Source organism: Mandrillus leucophaeus, unplaced genomic scaffold (assembly GCF_000951045.1).
Source record: "Mandrillus leucophaeus isolate KB7577 unplaced genomic scaffold, Mleu.le_1.0 Scaffold143, whole genome shotgun sequence".
Classification (NCBI taxonomy): domain Eukaryota; kingdom Metazoa; phylum Chordata; class Mammalia; order Primates; family Cercopithecidae; genus Mandrillus; species Mandrillus leucophaeus.
The window spans coordinates 4649949-4676977 of record NW_012101399.1 but is presented as its reverse complement, the minus strand read 5'-3'; the positions used below and the strand labels follow the sequence as shown (position 1 = coordinate 4676977).

Here is a 27029-nt window from a genome sequence, read left to right as displayed (position 1 = left end):
TGTGTGTGTGTGTGTTTGTTTGTTTTTTTGGTTTTTTTGGGTTTTTTTTGAGACGGAGTCTTGCTCTGTCGCTCAGGCTGTAGTGCAGTGGCACCATCTGTGCTCACTGCAAGCTCCGCCTCCTGGGTTTACACCATTCTCCTGCCTCAGCCTCCTGAGTAGCTGGGACTGGGACTACAGGTGCCCGCCACCACGCCTAGCTAATTTTTTATATTTTTAGTGGAGACGGGGTTTCACCATGTTAGCCAGGATGGTCTCGATCTCCTGACCTCGTGATCCGCCCACCTTGGCCTCCCAAAGTGCTGGGATTACAGGCATGAGCTACTGCGTCCGGCCCAGGAAGAATAAATTCTTATATTCTGTCACACCATAGGGACACTATAGCAAATAACAATGTATTGTGTATTTCAAGTTATCTAGAAGAGCTGTCGAATGTTGTCATCATGAAGAAATGAGAAATGTTTAAAATGATAGGGTAATTGCCCTGATTCGATCATTGTACTATGTATACATGCATTAAAACATCACATTGTACCTCATAAATGTGTAATTATTGTATGTCAATTATAAATTTAAAATCAAAAATGTTTTAAACACTCAGTTGCAGAGTTTACTGGTAAATACTTCACTGTAATAAAGCATCTCTCACAATGTATCTCTGAAGAAACATTCTCAGATTTAGCTTTTCAACCTGTATATGTAAACTCTTCACAATGTCACAATGGTAAAATTAAAATAGTTAAAAATCATGCTTTAGATGTAAAAACTAGATTATAGGGTTTACTGGTAAACATTAAATTCACTGTAATAAATAAGCTCACAATGCATCTCTGAAGAAACATGCCCAAACTTAGCTTTTCAACCTTTGTATATAAACTCTGCCATAAGTCGCAATGGTCAAAACCATGGTTAAAAAGCATGTTCTAAACACTTGATTACGGAGTTCACTGATTGTTAAACAGTTCAATTCACTGTAAGAAAGCAGCTCAAAATGCATCTCTGAAAAAAAAAAAAAATGAGGATGTAGAAGGATTCTTAGATCTTTACGTCTGAAAAGACCACTGAAAATCTTTCTTGTCCTGCCTCAAATCTTTTAGCAAATAGTGTTTTTAATCCCGTCCACCTGACTTTTTATCTTTGTGTGACCCCAAGAGTTTTAGTGAATTGCCCAATGACTTAAACATTGAATATAGTAGAGGATGAACTACAGTTCACATATCTTAATTTTTAATGCATCATTCATCCTCCCTTACTGTAGCTTCCTCCTACCAACTATACTCAGAGTATTGAGTAGGTGCTTTGGAACGGTTAAGTGATGGCTTGCACTCTGAAGGAGCTTACGATGTAAATGAGGAGATAAGATGTGAAAGTGTATAAACATAGCATAAATATACCGTAGACCTTGTCATTGCCAAAACCACACTTACTCCATAATTTCAGTGTTAATGTGTTCCTTCTCTAATCACTACCTGATGCCTCTCCATCTTACTCTGTTCAACAACCCTTAGACTCTGTTGGACCTGTGACCCATTGTTCCTACTGCTTTTTAATTGTTTCTTGTCCTCTGGTGTCCTTGGTTCTCTCCTTACCTTGCTTAAATTTTGTGGTCCATCATTGTCATCCTTCTCTTGGGCACTTTGTCAGTTCTCTTGGCCCTTTCTCACTTAATTGTACTTGTTTGACTAACCAAATCCTGATTAAATCCATCTCGTCATCATTTTGGTACCAGAGCCCAGTATGTAGGGGAAGAAAACACATACCCATGCTGAATAGTGCCTCTGTAAATTCGTGAGCACTAATCTTCATGCTGCCAGACAGTCATATTCCTGTTTTTCCAGTTAGCAAACCAGAAACCTTAGGGTTATTCTCAGCTACTGATTCTCTCACACTGTAATCTGATTCCAGAGTAAATTCCATAGGTCTAACTTTAAAATATATCTAGAATCTAATGACTTTTCACCATGTCTGTAACTACCACTGTGGTCCAAGCCACCATTATCTATCACCTGGATTTTTGTAATAGTATCCTAATGGACTCTCCCTGCTTACTTCTTACCCTCTTTAGTGTATTTTCAGCCAGTATTTCTATAAAAATGTGAGTCAGATCATATAACTCGTGTTTAATTAGTTCCCATCTCATTCAGAGTAAAATCAAAGCCTTTATAAGCGGCCTATGAATTCTGTATCGGGGTCAGTAAAATTTTTTCGGTATAGAGTCAGATGGTAAATATGTTAGGGTTTTTAGGGCCATATAGTTTCTCTTACAGCTATTCAGCTCTGTTGTAATGTGAATGTAGCCATAGACGATGATACTTTATTTACAAAAACAGAAAGGCCGTGGGCTGTAGTTTGCTGACCTCTGTAGATCCGATGCCCCCATTACCTCTGATTTCATTAATCTTTTTTCTTTTGCTCATTTTGCTTCCGTTGTTTCTGGAACCTGTGAGTCATACTTCCAGCTCAGGACTGTCACATTTGTAGTTTCTTTGCCTAGAACATTTTTCCTCAAGTAACTGGTTCAATCCTCATCCTTTAGGTCGTCACTTAAACTTTCTCCGTGAGGCTTTCTTTAGCCCTCCTAAAATTGCAACCATTTCCCCTGTCCTCCCGCCCCCTACTTTCCTGCTTTATTTTTCTTAAACTTATCAGCATCCAGTATGCTATATATTTTATTTATCTTGATTTATTTTTCTCTCCTCTAGAATATAATTTCCTTGAAGGGAAGGACTTTGGCTCTTTTTTCACTGTCATATCCCTAGTGCTTACAGTAGTGCCTCAAGTAGGTGCTCAAAAAACATGTCAGATGAATGAGGGCTGACAACAGGATCAAGGGCTGAGAACAGGAGCACTCCATTATGCTAGTGGCACCAGCCCGACTGGACTGTAAGGGTAGACCTTAAACCACCTGAGATCTAGAAGCAGATGTTATCAGTGTAGATTAAAGGTAACAACTGGACAGAGAGAGAGCAAAACAGCAAGTATTAGCTCTCATACTCTAGACACTTCCCACTCCTATTGGTTGGGAGACTTCTAGAAAGTCACCAAAAAGGGAGGGGTGAGCCTGGCCAGTTGGTAGGTGGGTGTTATTCATTCAGTGGAGTAGGAACAACCTCTGAATGAGATTTCATTTAGGACCGCCCGGGTGGGTTATAGGAAAATTTTGTTACAGCAGAATTTGGTTATGTGGATAAAATGGTCGAGATTATTCTAAGTAGAGAAATAGTTGAAACATAAGATACATAGGCAGGAGAGCACATTTAGAGGCAGTAAAGAGGTTTGTTTAATTGAGTTGGTATTTAATATGAGAGAATAGAGGAAGATAAATCCAGCAAGATAATTTAAACTTTTTAAATGAGAAAACTGGAAGCCATTAAAAGCTTTTAAGTAGGGAATTGACATGATCAAGATGATGCTGCTACCTTTGAGAGTCAGTTTGGCAGTACTCTACGGGGAGGAGCTAGGGAGACCATAAACATTTAGGAAGCTGCTATAAATTGTATACTCTAAGGGCCTGAATGCAGACAAACACATTAGGTGTGAAAAGCACAAAAGTGTCTATTTCCCTTTATAGCTATTATGGGGAAGAATCAATGGGACTAGCTGTGAGTAGAAAAGGACCAAAAAAGGTTTGAAGATAACTGATTTATTTAGCTTATGTGCCTAAGGAAATGATAATACTACATCCTTTTTCAAACCCTAAATGCGCACATCTGAGTTGCTCCTATAATGTATTGCCTTCCTGAATTACACTGACATAATTTTGATTTTACTCCCAAAAGAAGCTTATAGAAACAAAACTTTTAAAGTGAAATTGTTACTGCACCAGTAGAGAGTTGTTAACTGGTCAATTCAGAGAGAAAAACTAATCAACTCTAGGCTGGATATTATTTATTTTTTAAATTAAAAAAAAATTTGTTTAAGACAGAATCTTGCTCTGTTGCCCAGGCTGGAGTGCAGTGGCACCATCTCAACTCACTGCAACCTCCATCTCCCAGGTTCAAGCAATTTCCGGCTAATTTTAGTATTTTTAGTAGAGATGGAGTTTCACCACGTTGACCAGGCTGGTCTCGAACTCCTGACTGCAAATGATCCTCCCACCTCAGCCTCCCAATGGATGTTATTTGTTACTCTTAAAACTTGTTGCTTGTTTTGGAGGGGGAAAAGACCCAGAAGTAGAATAAAGAACCACACTGTTGAGATCTTTGCCCGAACAAAATAGGGTGTATAGGAAGGGAAATAACATTGGATAGGTACCAGGGAGCCAGCTGATGGGAGTGTTATAAGCTCAGCGTCTGTGCGTTTGGTCTTAATATGAAGGAGAACAACTTAAAAATCATGTAGAGGATGGAGTTGTAATGCAGAAGAGATGATTGGGAGGGCTTCATTTTGAATGAAAACCAGAATGTAATCTATAAGGTGTCCTATTAAATGAAAATAGAGTAAAGGCTGAAATCAAATACTACTATGTTGTTACAAAGCAATAGCAGCTTGATTTGTAAGTAACCTTTTGCATAAAGTGAAATATGTTAGAAATGAGCAATTGCCTCAGGATTCAAAGACTAAAGAACTGATCAGCAAGGCTGACCTGAAGGATTTTCTTTTTTTTTTTTTTTAATTGAGATGGAGTCTTGCTCTGTCCCCCAGGCTGGAGTGCAGTGGCACAGTCTCAGCTCACTGCAGCCTCCACCTCCCGGGTTCAAGTGATTCTCCTGCTTCAGCCTCACGAGTAGCTGGGACTACAGGCGCGTGCCACCACGCCCAGCTAATTTTTTATATTTTTAGTAGAGACAGGGTTTCACCGTATTAGCCAGGATGGTCTTGATCTCCTGACGGCGTGAGCCACCACACCTGGTTGGGTTTTCTTTAAACAGTATTAAGAAGTACAGATAGTACAGAGGCAGAGAAGAGAACTTCAAATATTGTCATATTTACCTAACTTTAGTGCTGTTTGAAAGGCAGGTAGTGAACTTTAGAAGGCCAGTTATTGAAATATTTGTTACTTAAATAGTAATCTCCTAGTCCTAAAACATTTTATGTGTTTTAAATAATAAAATACAAAAATGGATACTACTGTATTGAACAGCTCCTGAATATTATTACTAGTGTCAAGACCAGCCATCTCCCTCTGCCAGCTTTGTTCTTGAAAACAGAAAGAATGTTACACATTTTAATGTAGTAAGTGGGCCAAGAGAGTTCTAAAAAGTACAGTTTTAAAATTCATCTCCAATGTCTAAAAACACACATTAGCTTCGTTTTCTTCTTCCTTTTCTATGTGAAATCTGAGTAAACTTACTGTTGATTTGCTTCTCATAGAATAGTGTTGACCTTTTCTCGTAGTTGCAGTGACCTATATTTAAGTTAAAACTTGAGCCAGCTAGTATAAGAAACAAATTTGCTTTTAATTAGTTAAATATAGTTAATATAAGAAGTAAATTTATGGCCTGGCACAGTGGCTTACACCTGTAATCCCAGCACTTTGAGAGGCCAAGGCAGGTAGATCATGAGGTTAAGAGATCGAGACCATCCTGGCCAACATGGTGAAACCCTGTCTCTACTAAGAATACAAAAATTAAGTGGGCATGGTGGCACACACCTGTAGTCCCAGCTACTCGGGGGGCTGAGGCAGGAGAATCGCTTGAACCTGGGAGGCAGAGATTGCAGTGAGCCGAGATCACACCATTGCACTCCAGCTTGGCGACAGAGTGAGACTCCATCTCAAAAAAAAAAAAAGGTAAATTTATTTTCATTTGAGTAATTAAATATTTCATATATATCAACTGATGCTTTTTCATTAGGCTTTAAATGTTGTAATGATATGATTCTTTTTAAAATCGGAACCCCTGCTCCCACTTCCCTGCTGGAAGAAACCATACATGTAGCAGCATTATGTGAGAGACTTGTCTTGATGGATGAGAATAATTTCTAATTAATCTTTTTTCCTTTATTTGTTGTAGAAAGGGCGTCAGATCTTCAAGATTTTTACTTTTGAGGAAAAAAATTATAGAACTTTCAGATACCACCACAATCTTCCTTTCATCCTTAGGAAGAACTTACTTAACTACATATCAATAAAATAGACTCTGGAGAATAGTTTCAAGTTCTGACCTTACATATTGCCACTAACTGGTTTACATTACGTGTCTAGGCTTCAATTTCTTTGTCTCTTTAAAGTGGAATAATAGTACCTACCTTACAGAGTAAGGTTTTTAAATGAAAAAAAGCATTCACAGCACAGTGCCTGCTCCATAAGTACTCAGTAAAGGTTAATTGCTATCGTTATTAATGTGAATATTGTTAAAATCTGATTAGATTCAAAAAGGATTATTAGAGGAAGTGGCCTTAAGACTGGTTCTCCGGAAAGACTACGCGGGCAGAGGTATTCAAAGCAGGGAGAACAGCATATGCAATGTCAGGGAGTCATCAGAGGTCAGAGAAAGCTGGTCTAAGAAATGAGATGAGGCTAGAAGGGTTGCTTGGAGCCAGATTCTGAAGGACCTTGTGTAGCTTACATGGGAATGTGTACTTCTTGTTGAAGTGACCAAAAGGGAACTAAATGAGACATTTCAGTAGGAGACTAACAAAATAAGATAATTCTCATGGCAGTTGGAGGATGGACTAATTTATGTTTCATCATTGTTAAGAATGTGGAAACTGATTCCATTGTCTGGGAAGTTACACAAGGAATGGAGAAGAGGATCTAGGCAAGAAAAATATTTCTGATGTAAATAAGATTTGATTACCAATTGGAAATAATCTTTCTTGTTTTTAAAGACTGCAAAGAAATGAGTCTCAAGAATATCCCTTTTGAAAGTTATGCAGATTAACTTTATGCCTTTACATTTTTATTTAATGTTTTATTCTATTTCATTTTATTTTTAGAGACAGGGTCTTGCTCTGTTGCCCAGGCTTAAGTGCAGAGGCATGATCATAGCTCACTTCAGCCTCAAATTCCTGGGCTCAAGTGATCCTCTTACCTCAGCCTTCTGAGTAGCAAGGAACACAGGTGCATGCCACCATACCTGGCTAACTTTTTTATTTTTTGTAGACACAGGGTCTCACTGTGTTGCCCAGGCTGGTCTTGAACTCCTGCCTCAGCCTCCTAAAGTGCTGGGATTACAGGCCTGAGCCATCATGCCCAGCTTATTATTTAATTTTTTAAAAGATCCTACCTTTACATGGTTGAAAACCCAAAAATGTATGAAAAGGTAGAATGAAAAAATTATTCTTATCTTCATCTTTCATCTGCCTAGCTCCTATAAACTGCCCATTCTGTAGGTAAAATGTCTGTTAATTTCTTTGCAACCTTCAGGAAAAATAATTATGCATGTTCTCTTTCAAAAAAGAATATAAAATTAAGAGTAAAAGTAAGAGATTTTATAACTCAATTGTACTGCATAAATTTTACCAAGACAGAATCATTTTTGAAAGTTTGAGGCTGTTTAGCAACAAGCAATTCATATTAATGTTTATTATGTCAGTAGAATGTGGTTTGTTCTTTTAACAATGGTATTGCTATTGTGATGGAATAATCTATAATTTTATACTGAATTCAAAACATTTAGCAGTGTCTTAGTGGTAAGATGCTATAGCTCATATTGTTCCTGTGTTGCCAATATGGGAAAAAGATAACCTTTTTAATATTGTGTTTGTGCCTCTGTCCTTTTTGGAGTCAGAGTCAGTGCAAGTACATACACAGGAGTAAATAGTAATAGATATAGATCTAGTTATAGTAACTTGTAAGATCTTAGAATTAAACTTATGGTACTTAAGAAATTTGGCTGGGTATGGTGGCTCACACCTGTAATCTCAGCACTTTGGGAGCCCAAGGTGGGAGGATCGCTTGAGCCCAGGAGTTCAAGACAAGCCTAAGCAACATGGTGAAACCCTGTCTCTTCAAAACATACAAAAAAAATTAGCTGGGCGTGGTGGTGTGCACCTGTAGTCCCAGCTACTCGGGAGGCTGAGGCAGGAGAATCCTTGAGTCCAGGAGGCTGAGGCTGCTGCCAACTATGATCACAACTCTGTACTCTAGCCTGGGTGACAGAATAAGACCTTGTCTCGGAAAAAAAAAAAGCAAACCAAATAAAACAACAACAAAATTCATTGGTGCTGCTTCTTGTTTGGTGGTAAAAAAAAAAAAAAAAAAAAAAATCCAAATGGGAGTTTAGTACATCTATGCCTACAATTTGCAAGAATTTTGGTTGCAGTCTAGGCCAATAATGTATCCTCTTTATTTAGAAGGAGTTGACTTTGCTCAAGCAGTTTTAGCATTGTATTATTCACTTAATTATGCGTCATCTGTGTGCAGCCTACATTTCTCTTTATCACAAATTGCCTTTACAAACAATTGAGGTTTACTAATTAAATATTGAATATTCTCATCTAACTTCATTTTCTTCAAGTAGCGTATGTCAGTGAGGTAGGAATTAGGGGCAAGATATATTTGTCTAACTTCAAACCTAAGATGGTGTGCTTGTAATAATATATTTTTGATTGAGGTGTTTTTGCACTGTCATCATACTGACTAGAGTCAGATTCTTAGTTGGCACATCCAGGTGCTCCAACTTTGTGTGACCTAGATAGAAAACATATGGAGGTTTGTGTGTATTTTTAGCACATGTTAAGCTTTCGGCCTAAGGGCAAGATTTACAAAAACCTTCGGGAAGTGAAAAGAAAATCTCTGTTTTTGAAAATAACATAGAATTGATGATACGGTAGAGAAAGCAATCTGAAAACTGTATTCTGGATTCCCAGTATTCCCAGTTTTTATTCATCACATTTTATAGTTTCATTTTTTAATGGTGGATCCTGTTTTGAAAATGAATCTTAGTTGCCCAATGAGAAGATTTTATTTGTTGGCAGACCACTATCATTTATTACTAGCCCAAGTGTAACTAGTTTAGAAAATGCTCTTAAATTAACCCCTTGATCTGATGCAATAATTGCCTAGTGTGAAATAATGCTCCCAGACTCCTAGCGTGTTTACTTTAAAGTAAAATCACATTGCATAGTTCTCATGTTTCACAGCTTTTTCTAGGACCCATTTCCTGAAGTGATCTTTCTGCGGTTCTGTATACTAACTATTCAGCAGGTCAGGCAGTGAAATAGCATCCTTGCATTAATCAGCAGCTAAGATTTATATCTGTATCTAAGACATCACTCTAATATAAACTAAAATAAACAAGATGATGTTTATGTTAGTAATACCGCAGGCTTTTAGCTATATTCAGTGCAGGAATTTTAAAACATTGGTTTTTTGAAATATTTCCTTGAATGCTTTATTTTAAAAGTGTCAATATCAGAGAGTTAGCATTCCTTTAAAGAGGTACGCTTTTTGTGAATAAGGTTTTTTTGTTTTTCATTTTTGGGGGGGCTCTCGCTCCGTCACCCAAGCTGGAGTGCAGGGTGAGCCACTCCCACCTCAGCCTCCTGAGTAGCTGGGACTACAGGTGTGTGCCACCATGCCCAGCTAATTTTTAAATTTTTATAGAAACAGGGTCACACTGTGTTGCCCAGGCTGGTGTTGAACTCCGGACCTCAAGTTATCCTCCCACCTTGGCCTTGTGAATAAGTTTTTATGGTTCAGCTATTCTTTGTCATTAGGAACTTCTGATGTGGAAAGTATGAAGCAGGGGACATTTCATTTCCTATAATTGCAGATTATTCAGAACCTTATCTACTTCCTTTTATTTTGAACGTTGTTCCTTAAATTATTAGCTGTTGGCTGGCTTAAAACTAGAGCCATAATAGCAGAAGCCAGTAGTTTGCCTTTCTAGAGTGCGTGTGCACGCGAAGATTACAGTCTGGCAGTTCTTCAAAAAACATGGAGCTACTATGTGACCCAGCAGTTCCACTCATAGGTCTATACCCAAGAGAAATGAAAACATATGCCAACACAAAAACATGAACATGCGTGTTTATGGCAGCATCAGTTATAAAAGCCAAAAAGTAGAAACAACTCAAACGCCCATCAACTCATGAAAGGATAATTCAAATGTATTATTTACAATGGAATATTATTCAGCCATTTAAAAGGAGTGAAGTACTGATATAAATAAACTTGAAAAGGTTATGCTAAGTGAAAGAAGCCAGTCAAAGCCCATATATTGTATGATTCCATTTATATGAAATATCCTAAGTGGGCAAATTTTATAGAGAGAGAAGCTAGATTAGTGATTGCAAAGGGATAGGAGTCACTGATGATGGATATAGGATTTCTTTTTGGACTGATAAAATTGTTCAAAGATTAAATCATGCTGTTGGTTGCACAGCTCTGTAAATAATCCAAAAACCATTGAATTGTAAATTTAAAGTGGGTGAATTGTAGAGTGTATGAATTATACTTTAAACTGTTATGTTAAAAAGAAAGAAAAGGAAAGATTGGTTTGGATTTCCTTAAGTCAAGTAGTAGACAAAAAGTGTAATTTTAACAGGTATGGTGATGTGACAACTAGCAGCCTTATCTTTAAAAACAAAGAGCTAGTTTTCAACTCTACTGGGGTTACTTTTTCCTAGGAAAAAAAAAATGTGTTTATTTGCTCATTCCTTTAACAAGTAAGTATTTAGTGGGCTTTGCTAGGTGTCTGGTACTGTTCTTGGTACCAGAGACTCAACAATCAACACTGAACAAGCTGAACTCATCATCTCCTGCCACCAATCCTGCTCTTGTGAGTTTCTTATCTTGTTGAGTGTTACTATCACCATTCCAGTTTCCCAGGTCGGAAATCTGGGAGGCATTCGTGATTCTTCTCTTTTTATTCCCTCTCCACATAAAGTCAGTCATCAAGCCCATTTTGTATCCTTTAGTCTGTCCCTATTTTCTGTTTTCCTCCTACCAGAGTGGTGGTTCTGTTAACACAGCCCGATAATTCTCAGCCGCAGTGTATTAATACTAGTAAAGTACCAAAGTTTGCAAATGGTTTATTTTAAAAAACAAACAAACAAAAAAATAACATAAGGGAATAATCCTGTCAATGTCACTTTCACTGACTTGCATTCCACTGAACTTTTGCAAGAGGAAGAGAAAGCTGTAGCATGATAGCTAGTATACTAGGAATTAATTACACATAGTCCTCAGGTCACCTATCGGAATATTTTTTGAATGTGAACTTTCAGTTTTGCATGTCGTTCGTGAAAGTTGAGAGTCTCTGAGTTGGAGGAATACGATCACTTTTTTTTTTTTTTTTTTTTGAGACAGAGTCTCTCTCTCTCTGTTGCCCACGTTGGAGTGCAGTAGTACGATCTCAGCTCACTGCAACTTCCGCCTCCTGGGTTCAAGTGATTCTCCTGCCTTAGCCTCCTGAGGAGCTGGGATTATGGGTGCCCGCCACCACGTCTGGCTAATTTTTTTATTTTTAGTAGAGATGGGGTTTCACCATGCTGGCCAGCTGGTCTTGAACTCCTGACCTCAAGTGATCTACCTGCCTCTGAAACCTTTTTTCAGTGAACCAAACTAATGAAACTGAGTAATACAATTCTGCTATTTTATACCTCCTCCATAATCTTCAAATATTTAAATCACTGTCATTTTGCTTTCAACAAAAGACCTCCTTTCTGCATTTTAGAACAAAGGGGAACTTTCTCAGCCTCTAGCCACTGAGTCTCCAAACCTACTTGCTAGTGTACCCATTCTTCCCCTTCAGTTTCCTGGTCAAATGTGTCCTATTCCTGCCTCCAGTTATTTCCCTGTCTGCTTGCATTTCCCAGCCAGACTTTCTGAAACACTTGTTTCAGAAAAGTTCTTTTTTTTATATCCTTCCCATAGTCACTATCCAAATTGGTTCCATTTACTTCTCTAGAACTGCTCTCACACTCTTGATTGCCATTTAGCCAACCATGTCTGTTCCTACCATACTCGCTCAACATTGGAAACATATGATGACTACTTTCTTCAAAAACATCCTTATTCTGTGTACCACACTTTGCTGCTGCCCTTTCTGCCTCTGTGACCACTCGTTTTAGGTTCCTCTTCTTCCTCCGTCTGCCCCTTTAATGTTGATATTGATGTTTTCTCCCAAGCCCTTTGCACAGTTTCCTCCAGACTTAGGAATTGCTAAGTGAATTTGTTGAATTCTACCTGTACTGGTGATGGGATTTGACTGAAGAAATTGCAGTATGTGAAATCCGATTATGTACTTCAAAGCCAAACCTTGCTCTAGTCTCTCTGGACCGTGATTCTCTTAAAATCTACCCCATGTTGACCTAAAAGGAAGAAGCGGAAGCAGAATTAATATAGAGAGTTTATTTGGACCAGCATTGAAGACAGCTGCCTCAGACACACTTCCAAATTATCTTGGGGTGTGCTCCATTAGGCTTTTGTTATAAGCAGGTTTTTAAAAGCAAAAAAGGAAACAAGGAGTGAGTTGATAGAGTTGTTTGTCAGGAATTTTTATTAGTAGCTGTACATCGTTGAGCTATAGGGTATGGGTTATGGTGTCTGGTGTGTGGCATTGTTAGGTCAGTGGCTACTTGTGGCAATAGCAAGCAGTTTTCAATAAATACTTAGCTCAAGGGGGAAATTACTCTCATTTTAATGCCTCTCTGGGCCTGATAATTTAAAAGGGCTCATATTTTTCAGATATGAAGTATTATGTATATATATGTGTGTGTGTGTGTATATATATATTCTTATTTTATTTTTTAAGACAGAGTTGCGCTCTGTCACCCAGGCTGGAGTGCAGTGGCGTGATCTCGCCTCGCTGCAACCTCTGCCTCCCCAGTTCAAATGATTGTCCTGCCTCAGCCTCCCACGTAGCTGGGATTATAGGGGCATGCCACCATGCCCAGATGCTTTTTTGTATTTTTAGTGGAGACAGGGTTTCACCATATTGGCCAGGCTGGTCTCGAACTCCTGACCTCAAGTGATCCGCCCACCTCAGCCTCCCAAAGTGCTGGGATTACAGGTGTGAGTCACTGCAACCAACCTTTTGTTTCTCTCTCATCTCCAACATACTCGCAGTGAAAAAATCCAACCTCATGATTCAGCTTTTATGTTTATGAGATTCAGTTAACATTTTGCGAATTCTCTATTTAAAAGGTACAAAGGTAATTTTAAATTGTGATTTAATTAAGAATGGTTTTTCCAAAATTTTTATACCTGTTGACTGTTTATACAAATCCTGTAACATAGCCGATCATCCTCAGTAAAATAGTAATACCTTATTTGAAGCAGCAATTTGTTTTTAAATATACACGAAAGCCTATATTTTGAATGTGAGAATTAGAGGTGGAGAGAGAATCAGTATTTAATGAAACCATTTTATGCCAGGCACAGGCATATGTGCTTGTCTACATATAGATTTTTTATCTTCCAACAACTCTGAGAAATCTTGTAAAGAGGACAAAACAAGATAAAGGGAAGTTAAATAGATTGTACACTGCAACATATACAGCTTCTAAAATTCAGAACCAGAGTTTCTTTTGTCAGACCTCACAGCTCATGAATCTCTTCTAAGTGATACTGAAATTTTAAGCTGAGGATGAATGCCAAATATAGGAATAAAATACTGACTTCTTGAGTTCAGTAAATCTAAATTGCATTAAAAGTTATCTGTATCATTTTTGTCCCTAGGCAGTTATTTGGCAGAAAACCAGAGTATCAGATCACAAGATGGCTCTCATGTCAGTTCTGGGGACTGCTGTTATGAACAATATGGAATCCTTTCAGTACCACTGTGAAGAATCTCAGGTATACTGCAAAAATGTTCTCTGATAATTCTGATTTACTTACAAAGCTGTTCACATATTTCCCTTTGGAGCAGTTACAGTAGAAAGAGGTTAGTCTTTTAACATTTTAATCAAATATGTGTGTGAGGTAAAAGAGACAATACAGAGCTTATGTTAAACCTCTTTCCCCAGCCCTGCTTCCCTTTTTATCTTCTGTTTGTTGCTTACAATGATTTTCAAAAAAATTATGTTCAATTTAGAATCTTTTCTGTTTACTTTCTACTATAAAAGAAAAATAGTTGACTAGGCATAGTGACTCACGCCTGTAATTCCAGCACTTTGGAAGTCCAGGGGGTCGGATCACCTGAGGTCAGGACTTTAAGACCAGCCTGGCCAACATGGTGAGACCCTGTCTCTAATAAAAATACAAAAATTAGTCCCAAATGGTGGCACATGCCTGTAATCCCAGCTACTCGGGAGGCTAAGGCAGGATAATCACTTGAACCCAGGAGCCAGAGGTTTCAGTGAGCCGAGATTGTGCCATTGCACTCCAGCCTGGGTGACAGAGTGAGATTCCATCTCAAGAAAAGAACCGTTTTTCTCCTCCTTTCCCATTCCACATATGTACTTAAACTTTTTCTTGATCTATCAGTTTAGACAGTGCTTTTTTACTCCCTAATACTGGATGACGTTCTTAACTCAGACTTATCTTCTTACTCCTTCCTCTTTGAATCGTATCAGCAATAGTTTTATATTATCAAGTTTAATTATATATAATATGTATTTACATATATGTGTAATTTTTTTCTTTTTCTTTTTTTTTTTGAGACAGACTCTCATTCTGTCACCCAGGCTGGAGTGCAGTGGTGGGATCTCAGCCCACTGCAGCCTCCATCTCCTGGGTTCAAGTGATTCTCATGCCTTAGCCTCCCTAGTAGTTAGAATTACAGGGGTATGCCACCACACCCAGCTAATTTTTGTATTTTTAGTGGAGACAGCGTTTCACTATGTTGCCCAGGCTGATCTTGATCCCCTGACCTCAGGTGATCTGCCTACAACGACCTCCCAAAGTGCTGGGATTATATGCGTGAGCCACCACTCCCAGTCTCGTATTTTCTTATGTAGCCGTTTTTTAAGTGTTCTATCTTTTGTCTGAAGATTGAGTCTAAAAGTTGAAAACTTGTATGGACTATAAAACAATCTTCGTTAAAAGCCCAGTATTGTAGTAGGACTGCATTTTACCTCGGCGGGCGGATCACGAGGTCAGGAGATCGAGACCATCCTGGCTAACATGGTGAAACCCTGTCTCTACTAAGAATACAAAAAAATTAGCCCGGTGTGGCGGCAGGCGCCTGTAGTCCCAGCTACTCAAGAGGCTGAGGCAGGAGAATGGCATGAACCCGGGTGGCGGAGCTTGCAGTGAGCCGAGCTGGCGCCACAGCACTCAAGCCTGGGCGACAGAGTGAGACTCCGCCTCAAAAAAAAAAAAAAAAAAAAGGATCCAGGGTTATATCTCTTATGCCGTATAAATGATAATATTCCTAGAGCCCTGATTAAATGGAATCTCTGTTCTTGTACTCCCATAAGTTGCTCAAAATTTATCATGTTTTTCTTTGCTTTATAAATAGACTATCTTACATAGTTTTTCGCCTTTTCTGGGATTTTCAAAAGTTTTTTTTAATGAAAAAGTTCTCTTCATCATGTTAGCAATAAAATCTAACTCTTTTAGTCATCCTAGCTGTAGTTGGTAATCCATTTCATTACATATTTTTGAAGTCATTGTTCTTAGACCCCACTTATTTCTTACTTGGATCATATCTTAGGCCTTCTGCACAACTCTCATCTTCAGATTTCTTTTAATAGGAATGATGGTTGGTTCCATTATTGGTATGTCATGCCTTCCTCTTTCTTGGCACTCATACTCATTTTTCTTTTTTTTTTTTTTTCTTTTTGAGATGAAGTCTCGCTTTGTCACCCAGGTTGAAGTGCAGTGGTGCAATCTTTGCATACTGCAACTTCCGCCTCCGAGGTTCAAAGGATTCTCCTGCCTCAGCCTCCTGAGTAGCTGGGACTACAGCCACAACACCCGGCTAAGTTTTGTATTTGTAATAGAGGTGGGGTCTTACCATGTTGGCCAGGCTGGTCTCAAACTCCTGACCTCAAGTGATCCACCCACCCCAGCCTCCCAAAGTGCTAGGATTACAGGTGTGAGCCACTGGGTCTGGCCCCATAGTCATTTTTCTGAGGCATATCTTTAAGTGACTTCCACAGAAAGAGGGGACACGAGAGGTAATTTTTCATGTCTGTGGCTGGGCGTGGTGGGTCACACCTGTCCCAATACTTTGGGAGGCTGAGGCAGTTGAGGCCAGAAGCTCTAGACCAGCCTGGGCAACATAGTAAGACCCTGTCTCTAAAAAAGAAAATACAAAAATTGGCCCGGTGTGATGACTCACACCTGTAATCCCAGCAGTTTGGGAAGCCAAGGCGGGTGGATCACCTGAGGTCAGGAGTTTGAGACCACCCTGGCCAAAACATGGCAAAACCCCATCTCTACTAAAAATACAAAAATTCGCCAGGTATGGTGGCAGGTGCATGTAATCCCAGCTACTTGAGAGGCTGAGGCAGGAGAATTGCTTGAACCTGGGAGGCAGAGGTTCCAGTGAGCCAAGATCTTGCCACTGCACTCCAGCCTCGGCCAGAAAGAGATCCTGTCTCAAAACAAACACATTTTAAAAATAACTAAAAATTTTCATGCCTGAGAATGATTTCATCTTGCACTTTCTCTTGTTGATAGTCTGGCAGACATAGACTTGTTGATTGAAATTAATTTTTGAAATCTTGAGTATTTTTTTACTATCCATTTTTGCTAACAGGAAACAATGCATTCCACTTCTTTTGTTTTGTTTTGTTTTTCTCGAGACAGACTCTTGCTCTGTCACCCAGGCTGGAGTGCAGTGGCACAATCTCGGCTCACTGCAACTCCCGCCTCCCAGGTTCAAGTGATTGTCCTGCCTCAGTCTCCTGAGTAGCTAGGATTGCAGGTGAGCACCACCACACCCAACTAATTTCTGTATTTTTAGTAGAGATGGGGTTTCACCGTGGTGATCAGGCTGGTCTTGAACTCCTAACCTCAGAATCCGCCCGCCTTGGCCCCCCAAAGTGCCCATTTCTTTTTTTCTAGATGGTACGTTTTCTTCTATTTGAAAGTTCTTAGGATCTGTCCTTCATCCTTACAGGGATGTGTCTGTGTGTCTTTTATTATTTGTTTATTGTGCTGAGCATTTGATGTGGATCTTTTGAATCTGAAGGCTCATTTCTTTCTCAGCCCCAGATTATGTACTTCCATCCATTATCACTTTGATAATTTCTGTTTTTTTAATGAAACTCCCTATTGTCATTAAGACCTCCTGTTAATTTTCTCAGATTTCCCATCTTTAATTTTTTCCATGAGTTTTGAGAAATCTGTTTTTTCAACCTTCTATTGAATGTTTTTTTTTTTTTATTTTAAAAGTTATGTTTAATTTCCAAGAGTATTTTTTATTGCTTTTTCATACTTACTGTTTTATGGATACAAAACTTGGGTCTCTCTAAAGATAATTATTTTTGTTTTTAAATTATTTGTTCCTTTAATAATTTCTGTTTATTGGGAGGTCAGTTTTGTTTTACCTGTCAGGTCTTTTTCCTCCAGTCCTCTAATTCTCCTGTCTTTCCCCAGGAATAAGAAATCTAAGTGGGAACATGGTGTTTGTGGCTGGGCTTATTGACTGTCAGGTTCCACGTTAGTGTTGAGTAATCAAGGTCCTAATTCTGTTCCTGGAGTTGTGCTAAGCAGTTGGCTTCTTTTCTACTCTTCCATTTTTTTTTTCATAATTTGTTGAAACCTCTTCTGCTGCTAGGTCCCTTCCCATTCTCTTTGTAGTATTGAGTTCTTAATTATTGCTTATCATTTTATTAAAACCTTGGATGGAAGCTTGTACTCAGGTAATTCTTGGGATTTTCTTTGCCGGGGAACAATTCAGGCCAACCTTTGTGGCCAGCTACAGTGTTGGCCATGATGTGACATGGGTCCTATTTTTCAGAGCTCCCTAAAGAGTTGTTTTCTAGTTTTGACACACTCCAGTGCTACTTCAAACTGGTTACGGTTGCTGACTTGGGATGGCAAGGTTACTGTCTGAATTCTGCTGGATTCCTTGTAGCTTCATGGTACTTTGTTGCCTACAGTGGTAATCCAGGCAGCTTATGGCAGGAGATCTAGACTTGATACCTTTACCATCATGCCCTGGATATTCTAGCTATTATAATTTAGTCTGAAGACTAGCAATGTTGGCATCACCTGGAAGCTTACTGAAAATAAAAAATCCTGGGCTTCATCCCAGATCTACTGAATCAGAATTTGCATTTTAACAAGGTCCCCAGGTGCTCATTCAAGTGTGAAAAGCACTGATCTTGACTTTGGTCAGCTATGATTTCATGAGTGAATGGGACTATCACATGAATCAGTTCTATACTTGGAAATCTTTTCCTCCCATCTGTTTTGAGATGTGTTGCCAGATCTGTGCTTGCCCATTGAATTTTTATTTTCAGTGGGCAAACACAGATAGAATTGCATAAAGACTCCTAGTAATCCTTCATAGATATGATAATTTTTGTTGCACCTCTGTGTGGTCATTTTTGCATGGTGGATTGAAGGAATTAGGTAAGCATGTGTTAGTGTTCCAGTTCCATAGGCTGCCAGAATGATAAACTTGAGTGTCTCTCTGGTGAGAGTGATCATCTAACCAAATCCCTCTTCTCTTGTTGCACTGTGTGTCTAAAGTATTGTATTTATGTTGCCACCAGCTACCCATCATCACTCCATTGTTTCTGGGCTTGTATGGTTGAAGGATACTGGTCCTATATCACAATTCCTTTGAGCCCTTTCTCCATTCCTGGCCAAAAGCAATCTTAAGTTGTTTTCCACTGCTAGTTAGTGATTGTCCTCACTCACCTCACTTCTGTCCCCATTATATACCTTTAAGATGTGCAACTTGGCCACCAAGGCCTCTTGACTAGTCTGGAATGACAGTGCCATTGGCCATTGGGAATCTTGGATATAGAGAATCTTTATATATCTCTTCCCATAATGTGAGGGTACTTCCTCCCCTCCCCATCTACAGGGACCCCACATGGGAAGAACTAATTATTGGTGGTGATCTCAACAGGGCCGCTGCTCTGGTGGCTTTTGTGAGGCATTTCCCATCGTGACTTTGTGGGCTTGATGGAGCTCCTGAAGTTACCTTTTTGACATCTGTCTTCTCTTTGACATTTCCATCTCTGCATTACTTTATGCTAAGTTCTGAATAAATTCCTCATCATTGCCTGATTTTAATTCCCAAAACTATATATTTTGTTTCTGGGATTTACAATTTATTTGTTTTCCTATTCTTCTCTTCTAAACTTGATTTATAGCTACCAATTCTAATTTCTTTACCTTTTTTTAAGTGGATGCTACTTTTCTTTTTTGAAAAGCCTATTACATATACTAATAATTTCAAAGTCCTTTTCTTATTACTCTATCATTTCTACTTTCTTGAGACAAAATTATCTAATTCTCTGATATTTTATATGCTTTGAAAATTTAATTTCAAAATCATCTTGAATGCAGGTTTATTGTTTTTGTTGCTTTGTTGTTGCTTTCCCCAACTTCCACTTCCTTCCCATAGTTTGGCAGATAGTTCACTTGCCAGTCCCAATTCAACAGCAGGTATCATATTATTAATTCATGCCTCATCCTGCCAAGATTTTACAGGCCCCTTTTCTTAGCCAGTTTGGCTTAGCCTTGTTCTTGGTTTGGAGTTGTCTCTGTTCTTTCTTGTGACTCTGGCAAGCAGCTCCAGACAGTGGCCACAGTATTTTTAAACTTTTTTGTGTGTTTTTTTTTTTTTTTGGAGAAGAGGTGCTATATGAGCCCCCTTTTTTCAGTGGAAATACTGATTTCAGTCCCCTGTCTTGAATGGGGTGTTTTCAGTCCTTATTTCCGTACCAGAATTGAATTTCCAGCTGACACATCTTGTTTCTGATCCTAGACCACATAGGACATTTGACTTTAGCCGTCACTCCCTGTTTAATGTTTTGCAATCATAACATCTTTAACTACTTTTATGTGGGTGGCCTTTTGAAAATTTGTATTTTTTTTTATCACTGTTATATATTTGCAGTTGGAATGGGAGAGAAGGGGGTTTCTCATGAACTTGTTTCACTGTCCTGACCAAAAGTACTTAAATTACTACTGTAAAAATGTAACTTCATGGTGTTGTGGAGATTTACTGAAAGAGGAGAAGAATTAGTGTTAGGAGACCAGCCAGGGTTACATCAGTATAATCGGGGTTAAGAAGAGGAAATGGGTTTGACAGACTGGGTAGCTGGCACAGCCCCTTATCATAGTAAAGGAGTACAGGAGGAGCTAGCAGGATAGAAGTAGGATGAAATATTTTACCAAGTTTTGAATGTGGTGACATTGAGAATATTTTTGTGACAGCCAGTTGAAGATGGTAAGCACTGGGGAGTGAAAGAAATAGAAGTTACATACATCTGTGTCTTGGCGTCACTGGTGTATGGGTAGTTGTTGAGTAGATGTGAACGAAATTAGGAAGAGTAACTAGAGAGCAGGAAAAAGGGGCCTGATAATGGAATTTGGGTACCATCATCATTTATACAAGGTAAGGAAAAGGGGAGAAACCAGCAAACCAGAATGAAGAGGAGGCATCAGAGAGGAAGCAGAAGGACCAAAAGAAGGTTGAAACAGATTCATTCAGTGAGACCCTTCCCAGATGAGAGAATTGTGAGGGTGTCGGGCTGCAGGGAGTCAAATAAGATAAGGGCTGCGTAGTGTCCCTTGGAGTTGGTTATTGAAGTAGAAGCCTGCTTATAGGGGATTAGAGATGAAGGGAAGAGAGAGGTGGCCCATAGTTGAGAAGCAATTAAGGAAGAGAGGTAGTTGTATTTTGCCTTCAATTTTTGTTTTGCTTTTTAGGAAATTGAGTAATACACTTGGGTACAGAATTTTGTAAAGTCTTACCTAATTTTTAATTTTGTTGCACTGATTTGGTGTCTCAAGTTATTTTTCCATGAAGTGGCCTGATTTTCACTTTTTACAGCATTTTATAAGACTTTACTGTTTTATTTTACTTTGCCATGTAACTTAAACATAGTTTGTTCTTAAGATTATCCTAAACCATTTTTAAAGCTCAAGATCTAGAATAGTAATTATTCAGTGGCCAACCACGATGGTGTGAAAGGAAATCAATAGCAATATTACATATTTCTTCTTCATTTTATTCTTTATTCTTATCCTTTCAGGGCAGACTTTTTTTAAAGTCACAAACCCAATAAGTCTTTCAGAGGCTTAAACAGGCTCTCCCTGATGCCCAGCAGGTGCTTTAAGAAGGGTCTCATGTTACCTGATAAATTATACAACCATTTTTAAATGCTGTGAAGTTTTGCAGTTAATTGAGTAGTATCATTTTATAATGGATTATACAGATTAATTTATTTTTTCAAATTGGCACAATTTGGCATTGTGACAATAATGCACTTAGTGTTCTAAAACTGGTAATGCATCTCCTTAAACACTTATTTCCAAGGACAGGGATAGTCATAGACATAGGTGGCAGCTTACAGGCTATGTTAATAAGGAGCCCCACGGTTCCTGCTTAACTAAAAATAGTACCGCCAGTGACTTGCTTGTTTTTCTCAACCTAAGCTAAAATTTTACTATTAGTGTTCCTTGACAGAGTAATAACACATCTAGTTCTAGTTTTTGCTGATAAGAGATTTTAAGCATATATTTTAAATAATTTAACAAAAATCACGTAGCTAGTGGTAGAACTGGGATTCAAACCTTGTCAATCTGGCTCTGTCTTATATCCTTAACAGTATAGTATGTTGTCTTTAGCTGTGTTCGTTAACTAAAGATAAAAGTGAGAGCATATTCTCTGCTTCCTATCCCTTCAATGTCTTTCTCTTCTCTCTGGTATTCTTTTCTAGTATCCTTTTCTCTTTCCTCTTCATACATTTGTAAAGTAGAGAAAGATAGCATATAAATAACCAGTAAAATTTTTATAGAAAGAGTTTTCTAAACAAAAATGAAGCTAAAGTACAACAGTACAATCAGTATTTAGCTCTGAGGAAGTTAATACAGAGTAAAATATATATTTTTTTAACTCAGAAATGAAAACCCAGTAAGATTGGCTTTATATAGCATACTAAGAATGAAGATAGAAACAGCAACTTCTTTATAGGAAAAGATGGTTAAAGAGAAAAGGACAAACAGCCAGAGAAAAGTCACAATGTGAGGAAACTTTTAAAAGACAGAAAAAGGTTGAGTAGAGAGTGAATGCTGTACGTCCCATGACAGTTAAATATCTGAAAGTATAACCATTCTTGAAGATTTTATAAATGCCAATTTTTCCATAGAATTGCAAAAAAGGCAGACAGCACCAGTGTAGCATGCTTTACTATTTTATGTAATGTTAATACTTGAGACGTGGTTATCAGGAAGTATATGGCTTTTTAGACCTTAAGATGAAAATCTGTTTTTTAATTTTTTTTATACCTCTTAAAGTGTGTATAGCTAGACCCATGGAACTACATTGTTGACATTGCATATTCTATAATTATTATATAGATTTATCTCAGTGGATTTCTTCCAAAGTGTGATGCAGACCACTCTTTCACTAGTCTTTCAACACCAGAAAGAAGTTTCATCTTCATAAACAGTCGACCAGTACATCAAAAAGATATCTTAAAGGTAATATGCTTTAGAAAAAAAAAATTATTTGAATTGAAAATTTGTCACATTGTAACAAGGACTACTTCCAAGAATTTGCTCTAAAACAAAGAAAAAGAAATACAATATCATTTATTAAGCATTATGCATGATAAAAAGATATATGATATCTCTCTTACTCTTCACAGCAGTTCTGGACTGACTGCATTATCATCCCCATTTATAGTGAGGAAACAAATGTTCAATGTTTCTCTTAGGCCACATAGCCAGGAAATTAAGAGTTGGAGAGTTAGTAGTTTTTTTGCTTTTTTTTTTTTTTTTTTTTCCTGAGACAGAGTTTTGCTCTCCAGGCTGGATTGTAATGGCATGTGGCGTGATCTTGACTCACTGCAACCTCCGCCTCCTGGGTTTGAACAATTCTCCTGCCTCAGCCTCCCAAGTAGCTGGTATTACAGGCACCTGCCACCATGCCCAGCTAATTTTTTTTGTAGTCTTAGTAGAGATGGGGTTTCACCATTTGGCCAGGCTGATCTGGAGCTCCTGTACTCAAGTGATCTGCCCGCCTCGGCCTCCCAAAGTGCTGGGATTACAAGCCAGAGCCACCACACCAGAGTTTTGATTTGAACCCTAAGCCTTCAGAACTTACATGACATTGTGATTTTTAATTATTAAGCCAGTTTCATTGCATGTTTGTACTTGTTATGAATGTTTGTGCTTCATTTAGGTTCAAGGCCTCCAAAGGAGTATTACTACTTAGATAATGCTTTTCACTTTTTTTGGTTTGTTTGTTTGTTTGTTTTTTTGAGATGCAGCCTTGCTCTTTTGCCCATGCTAGAGTGCAGTAGCATGATCTCGGCTCACTGCAACCTCTATCTCCCAGGTTCAAGCGATTCTCCTGCCTCATCCTCCCAAGTATCTGGGATTACAGGTTCCTGCCACTATGCCCTGCTAATTTTTCTACTTTTTAGTAGAGATGGGGTTTCACCACGTTGACCAGGCTGGTCTTGAACTCCTGACCTCAAGTGATCCCCCTGCCTTGGCTTCCTAAAGTACTGGGATCACAGGCATGAGCCACTGTGCCCAGCTATGATAATGCTTTTCCTAATAAGCAGTTGCAACTACTCAATTTCTCAGTTGAATTTGCTTGTTTTTATTGTACTTTAAGTTTGGTGATATTTTCTTTATTTACATATTATTTTTTCTTTTATTTATTACATGTATTTCTAGTTAATCCGACATCATTACAATCTGAAATGCCTAAAGGAATCTACTCGTTTGTATCCTATTTTCTTTCTGAAAATCGACGTTCCTACAGCTGATGTTGATGTAAATTTAACACCAGATAAAAGTCAAGTATTATTACAAAATAAGGTAACTCTTTTCAGATAATTTTTTGTTACGCTATTTATAAACATATATTCCTGTTTTCATATTAAAAAGATTTGTTTATATTTTTCTTTTTTATTATTTAAAATCTTGTCTATTTTTTCATAATTTCCCCTAACATTTGTTAATTTGTATTTTTAGGAATCTGTTTTAATTGCTCTTGAAAATCTGATGACGACTTGTTATGGACCATTACCTAGTACAAATTCTTATGAAAATAATGAAACAGATGTTTCTGCAGCTGACATCGTTCTTAGTAAAACAGCAGAAACAGATGTGCTTTTTAATAAAATGGAATCATCTGGAAAGAATTATTCAAATGTTGATACTTCAGTCATTCCGTTCCAAAATGATATGCATAATGATGAATCTGGAAAAAACACTGATGATTGTTTAAATCACCAGATAAGTGCTGGTGACTTTGGTTATGGTCATTGTAGTAGTGAAATTTCTAACACTGATAAAAACACTAAGAATGCATTTCAAGACATTTCAATGAGTAATTTATCATGGGAGAACACTCAGACGGAATATAGTAAAACTTGTTTTGTAGGTTCCGTTAAGCACACCCAGTCAGAAAATGACAATAAAGACCATATAGCTGAGAGTGGGGAAAATGAGGAAGAAGCAGGTCTTGAAAACTCTTTGGAAATTTCTGCAGATGAGTGGAGCAGGGGAAATATACTTAAAAATTCAGTGGGAGAGAATATTGAACCTGTGAAAATTTTAGTGCTTGAAAAAAGTTTACCATGTAAAGTAAGTAATAATAATCATCCAAGTCCTGAACAAATGAATCTTAATGAAGATCCATGTAACAAAAAATCAAATGTAATAGATAATAAATCTGGAAAAGTTACAGCTTATGATTTACTTAGCAATCGAGTAATCAAGAAACCCATGTCAGCAAGTGCTCTTTTTGTTCAAGATCATCGTGCTCAGTTTCTCATAGAAAATCCTAAGACTAGTTTAGAGGATGCAACACTACAAATTGAAGAACTGTGGAAGACGTTGAGTGAAGACGAAAAACTGAGGTAAGTTTCCAGAGCTTGCATGTGACTTGAATGTTCAGCTATTTCCATTCTATATGACTCACTGTTCAAAAAGAATTTTTTTTCACTTCTTATTTATGGAAAAGCAGATCGGAAAATACCTTTGGCTTGGATATAGTACCTTTTTTGGTAACACTTTTTTTCCTGCTAATTTAGTTTTTTTGTTGGGGCGGGGCTTGTTTTATTTTGTTTTGTTTGTTTGTTTGTTTGTTTTAATATAAGCCTTAACTGTTTTCTGATTTACTAAGTTTTTTGCTATAGGTTTTCCATTCATCTTCTCAGTTTCAAACCACCATTATGTTCTCTTGTTTTGTTTTGTTTTGTTTTATGTTTAATGACTTTTCTGTTGTAGAACTTTTTAAAAAAGCTTTTGCATTGGAACAGTTATAACTGGTGTTTTTAATATCTTAACTAATCCCTTTCTTAAATTGGTCTCCAAAATATGTAGCACAACACAAAAAATTTTGTATTATTGGCGATTCAATTTAGTGTTCATTCATACTGTTTCTATTCAGTATAACTTAAGGCTTGCTTCTAAGATGTATTATTTATTATAACTTATAAACTATAGTGGGTATTTTTATTATGTAAATAGTTGATTTGATCTGTCTTTGATTAAAATAGTACTTGCCATGTTTAAATTAGATTGTCTGAATAAATGTTCCAAAATAATATGATGAATGTTTTTAATTGACTAGGACACTTAATATAAACACAAAATATTACGTTCTGGTGATCTAACCCAGCAGAAAATGAGAGTAAAATTATACCTCCAATCATATACAGGTATCTAAGTATCTCAATATTATATCAAGTGTGTGGGAAAAATTTTAAAGGTAATCCGTCATCTGGAGTTTATTTTTGGTGATAAACTCCCTAGATACTTGACCAATTTTTTTTCATTCTTTCCTTAGCTTATTCAGCCTTATAAAAACAGTATCAATTTAAAATAATAAAGACCACTGTTAATACCAAAATGAAAAGCCCCCATAAAGCTTTTCTCTTCAGCCTTTTTTTGCCACCTTTTTTTTTTTAAGTGGGAATGGTTATTGTATTTTGTTATTTTGGAAATATCCACAAAAGTAGACATTTTTAAGTATAAAGCCGTTACCCCATTTCACCACCCATCATCTCATGGTCAGTCCTGTTAGTCCTGTTTCATCCATACTTCCATTCACTTTCTTTCCCTTTCTTTATTATTCTGAAGCAAATCATAGGCATATCATCTCAGTATGTATCTCTAAGAGATAAAGATACTCATATTTTAAACATAACCATAATAAAATTGTCATAACTTTTTAAAGGTATAGATTCCTTAACATAGCAAATACTCAGTGTTCAAATTTATAATTGTTTCATAAATGTCAGATTTTTAAAGATTTGTTTTGAATCATGATGCAAATAAGGTTCACACAGTTGTGATTGTCTTTAGTTTTACCTAAATGACACAACTATGCAGTTTAAAGGTGAGGGGACTTAACTTTTAAATACAGTAAGTCCACAAAAGTTGAGTTGCATTGCCCGGGGAAATGAACTGAGAATTGTCTGAGAATAGAAAAAAATCATAGTTATTTCAAGTTCTCAAGGAAATAGGGACAGTGTACAGGCTTATGATGGAAACTTACCTTGCTGACTGTTCCTTTGCAGCCTCACAACAGCAGGTATCATTCCAGTTGCCTTTTGGGGAATGTCTGCATTGTTTCTCCTTGCGGGTCCCAAGGTGTCAGGTTCCTAGGATTATGATTAATAGACCTCATCTAAAAATCCATTTACCATCAATTACCAGAATATTCCAGGTAATATTCTGGAATCAAGCTTACTTTCTCTCACATTGCCATAAAGTAGACAAAAGAGGCATTGATGGTCAAGACCTCTGAAGCTTCACCTGGGTTCTAACCACAGTTCTTTGTTAGCTTTTTATTAAAAAGTGTGGACAGTCTCTCATGGATTGTTGTGAGGATTAAATAATATATTGTGTGTTATGATACAGGATAATTACTAACACATAGTAAATGATTGCTCACAATGTCAATATGATAAGTTTTTAATCTATGAAAGGGAATTTTGCTGTTGAGAAGAACATTTTTCATTTGCTGAGTCAAGATTAAATTGAATTTGGAGGCCAGAAATAGAAATCAATGAAGGCCGGGCGCGGTGGCTCA

The 27029-nt window shown here is 37.6% G+C and overlaps 1 protein-coding gene across 5 annotated transcripts in view; it reads left to right on the top strand.

Moving 5' to 3' along the window:
* PMS1 (PMS1 postmeiotic segregation increased 1 (S. cerevisiae)) overlaps positions 1-27029 on the top strand; it is a 96831-nt gene that overhangs the window by 43217 nt on the left and 26585 nt on the right. For 4 of the 5 annotated variants that reach the window (XM_011974253.1, XM_011974252.1, XM_011974251.1 and 1 more), the window contains 4 exons: positions 13571-13687; positions 22331-22453; positions 23660-23803; positions 23960-24849. In XM_011974253.1, the coding sequence (XP_011829643.1) occupies positions 13571-13687; positions 22331-22453; positions 23660-23803; positions 23960-24849 (1274 nt within the window). The remainder of the gene's footprint in view (positions 1-13570; positions 13688-22330; positions 22454-23659; positions 23804-23959; positions 24850-27029) is intronic. The other variant, XM_011974250.1, reaches the window with a different exon arrangement.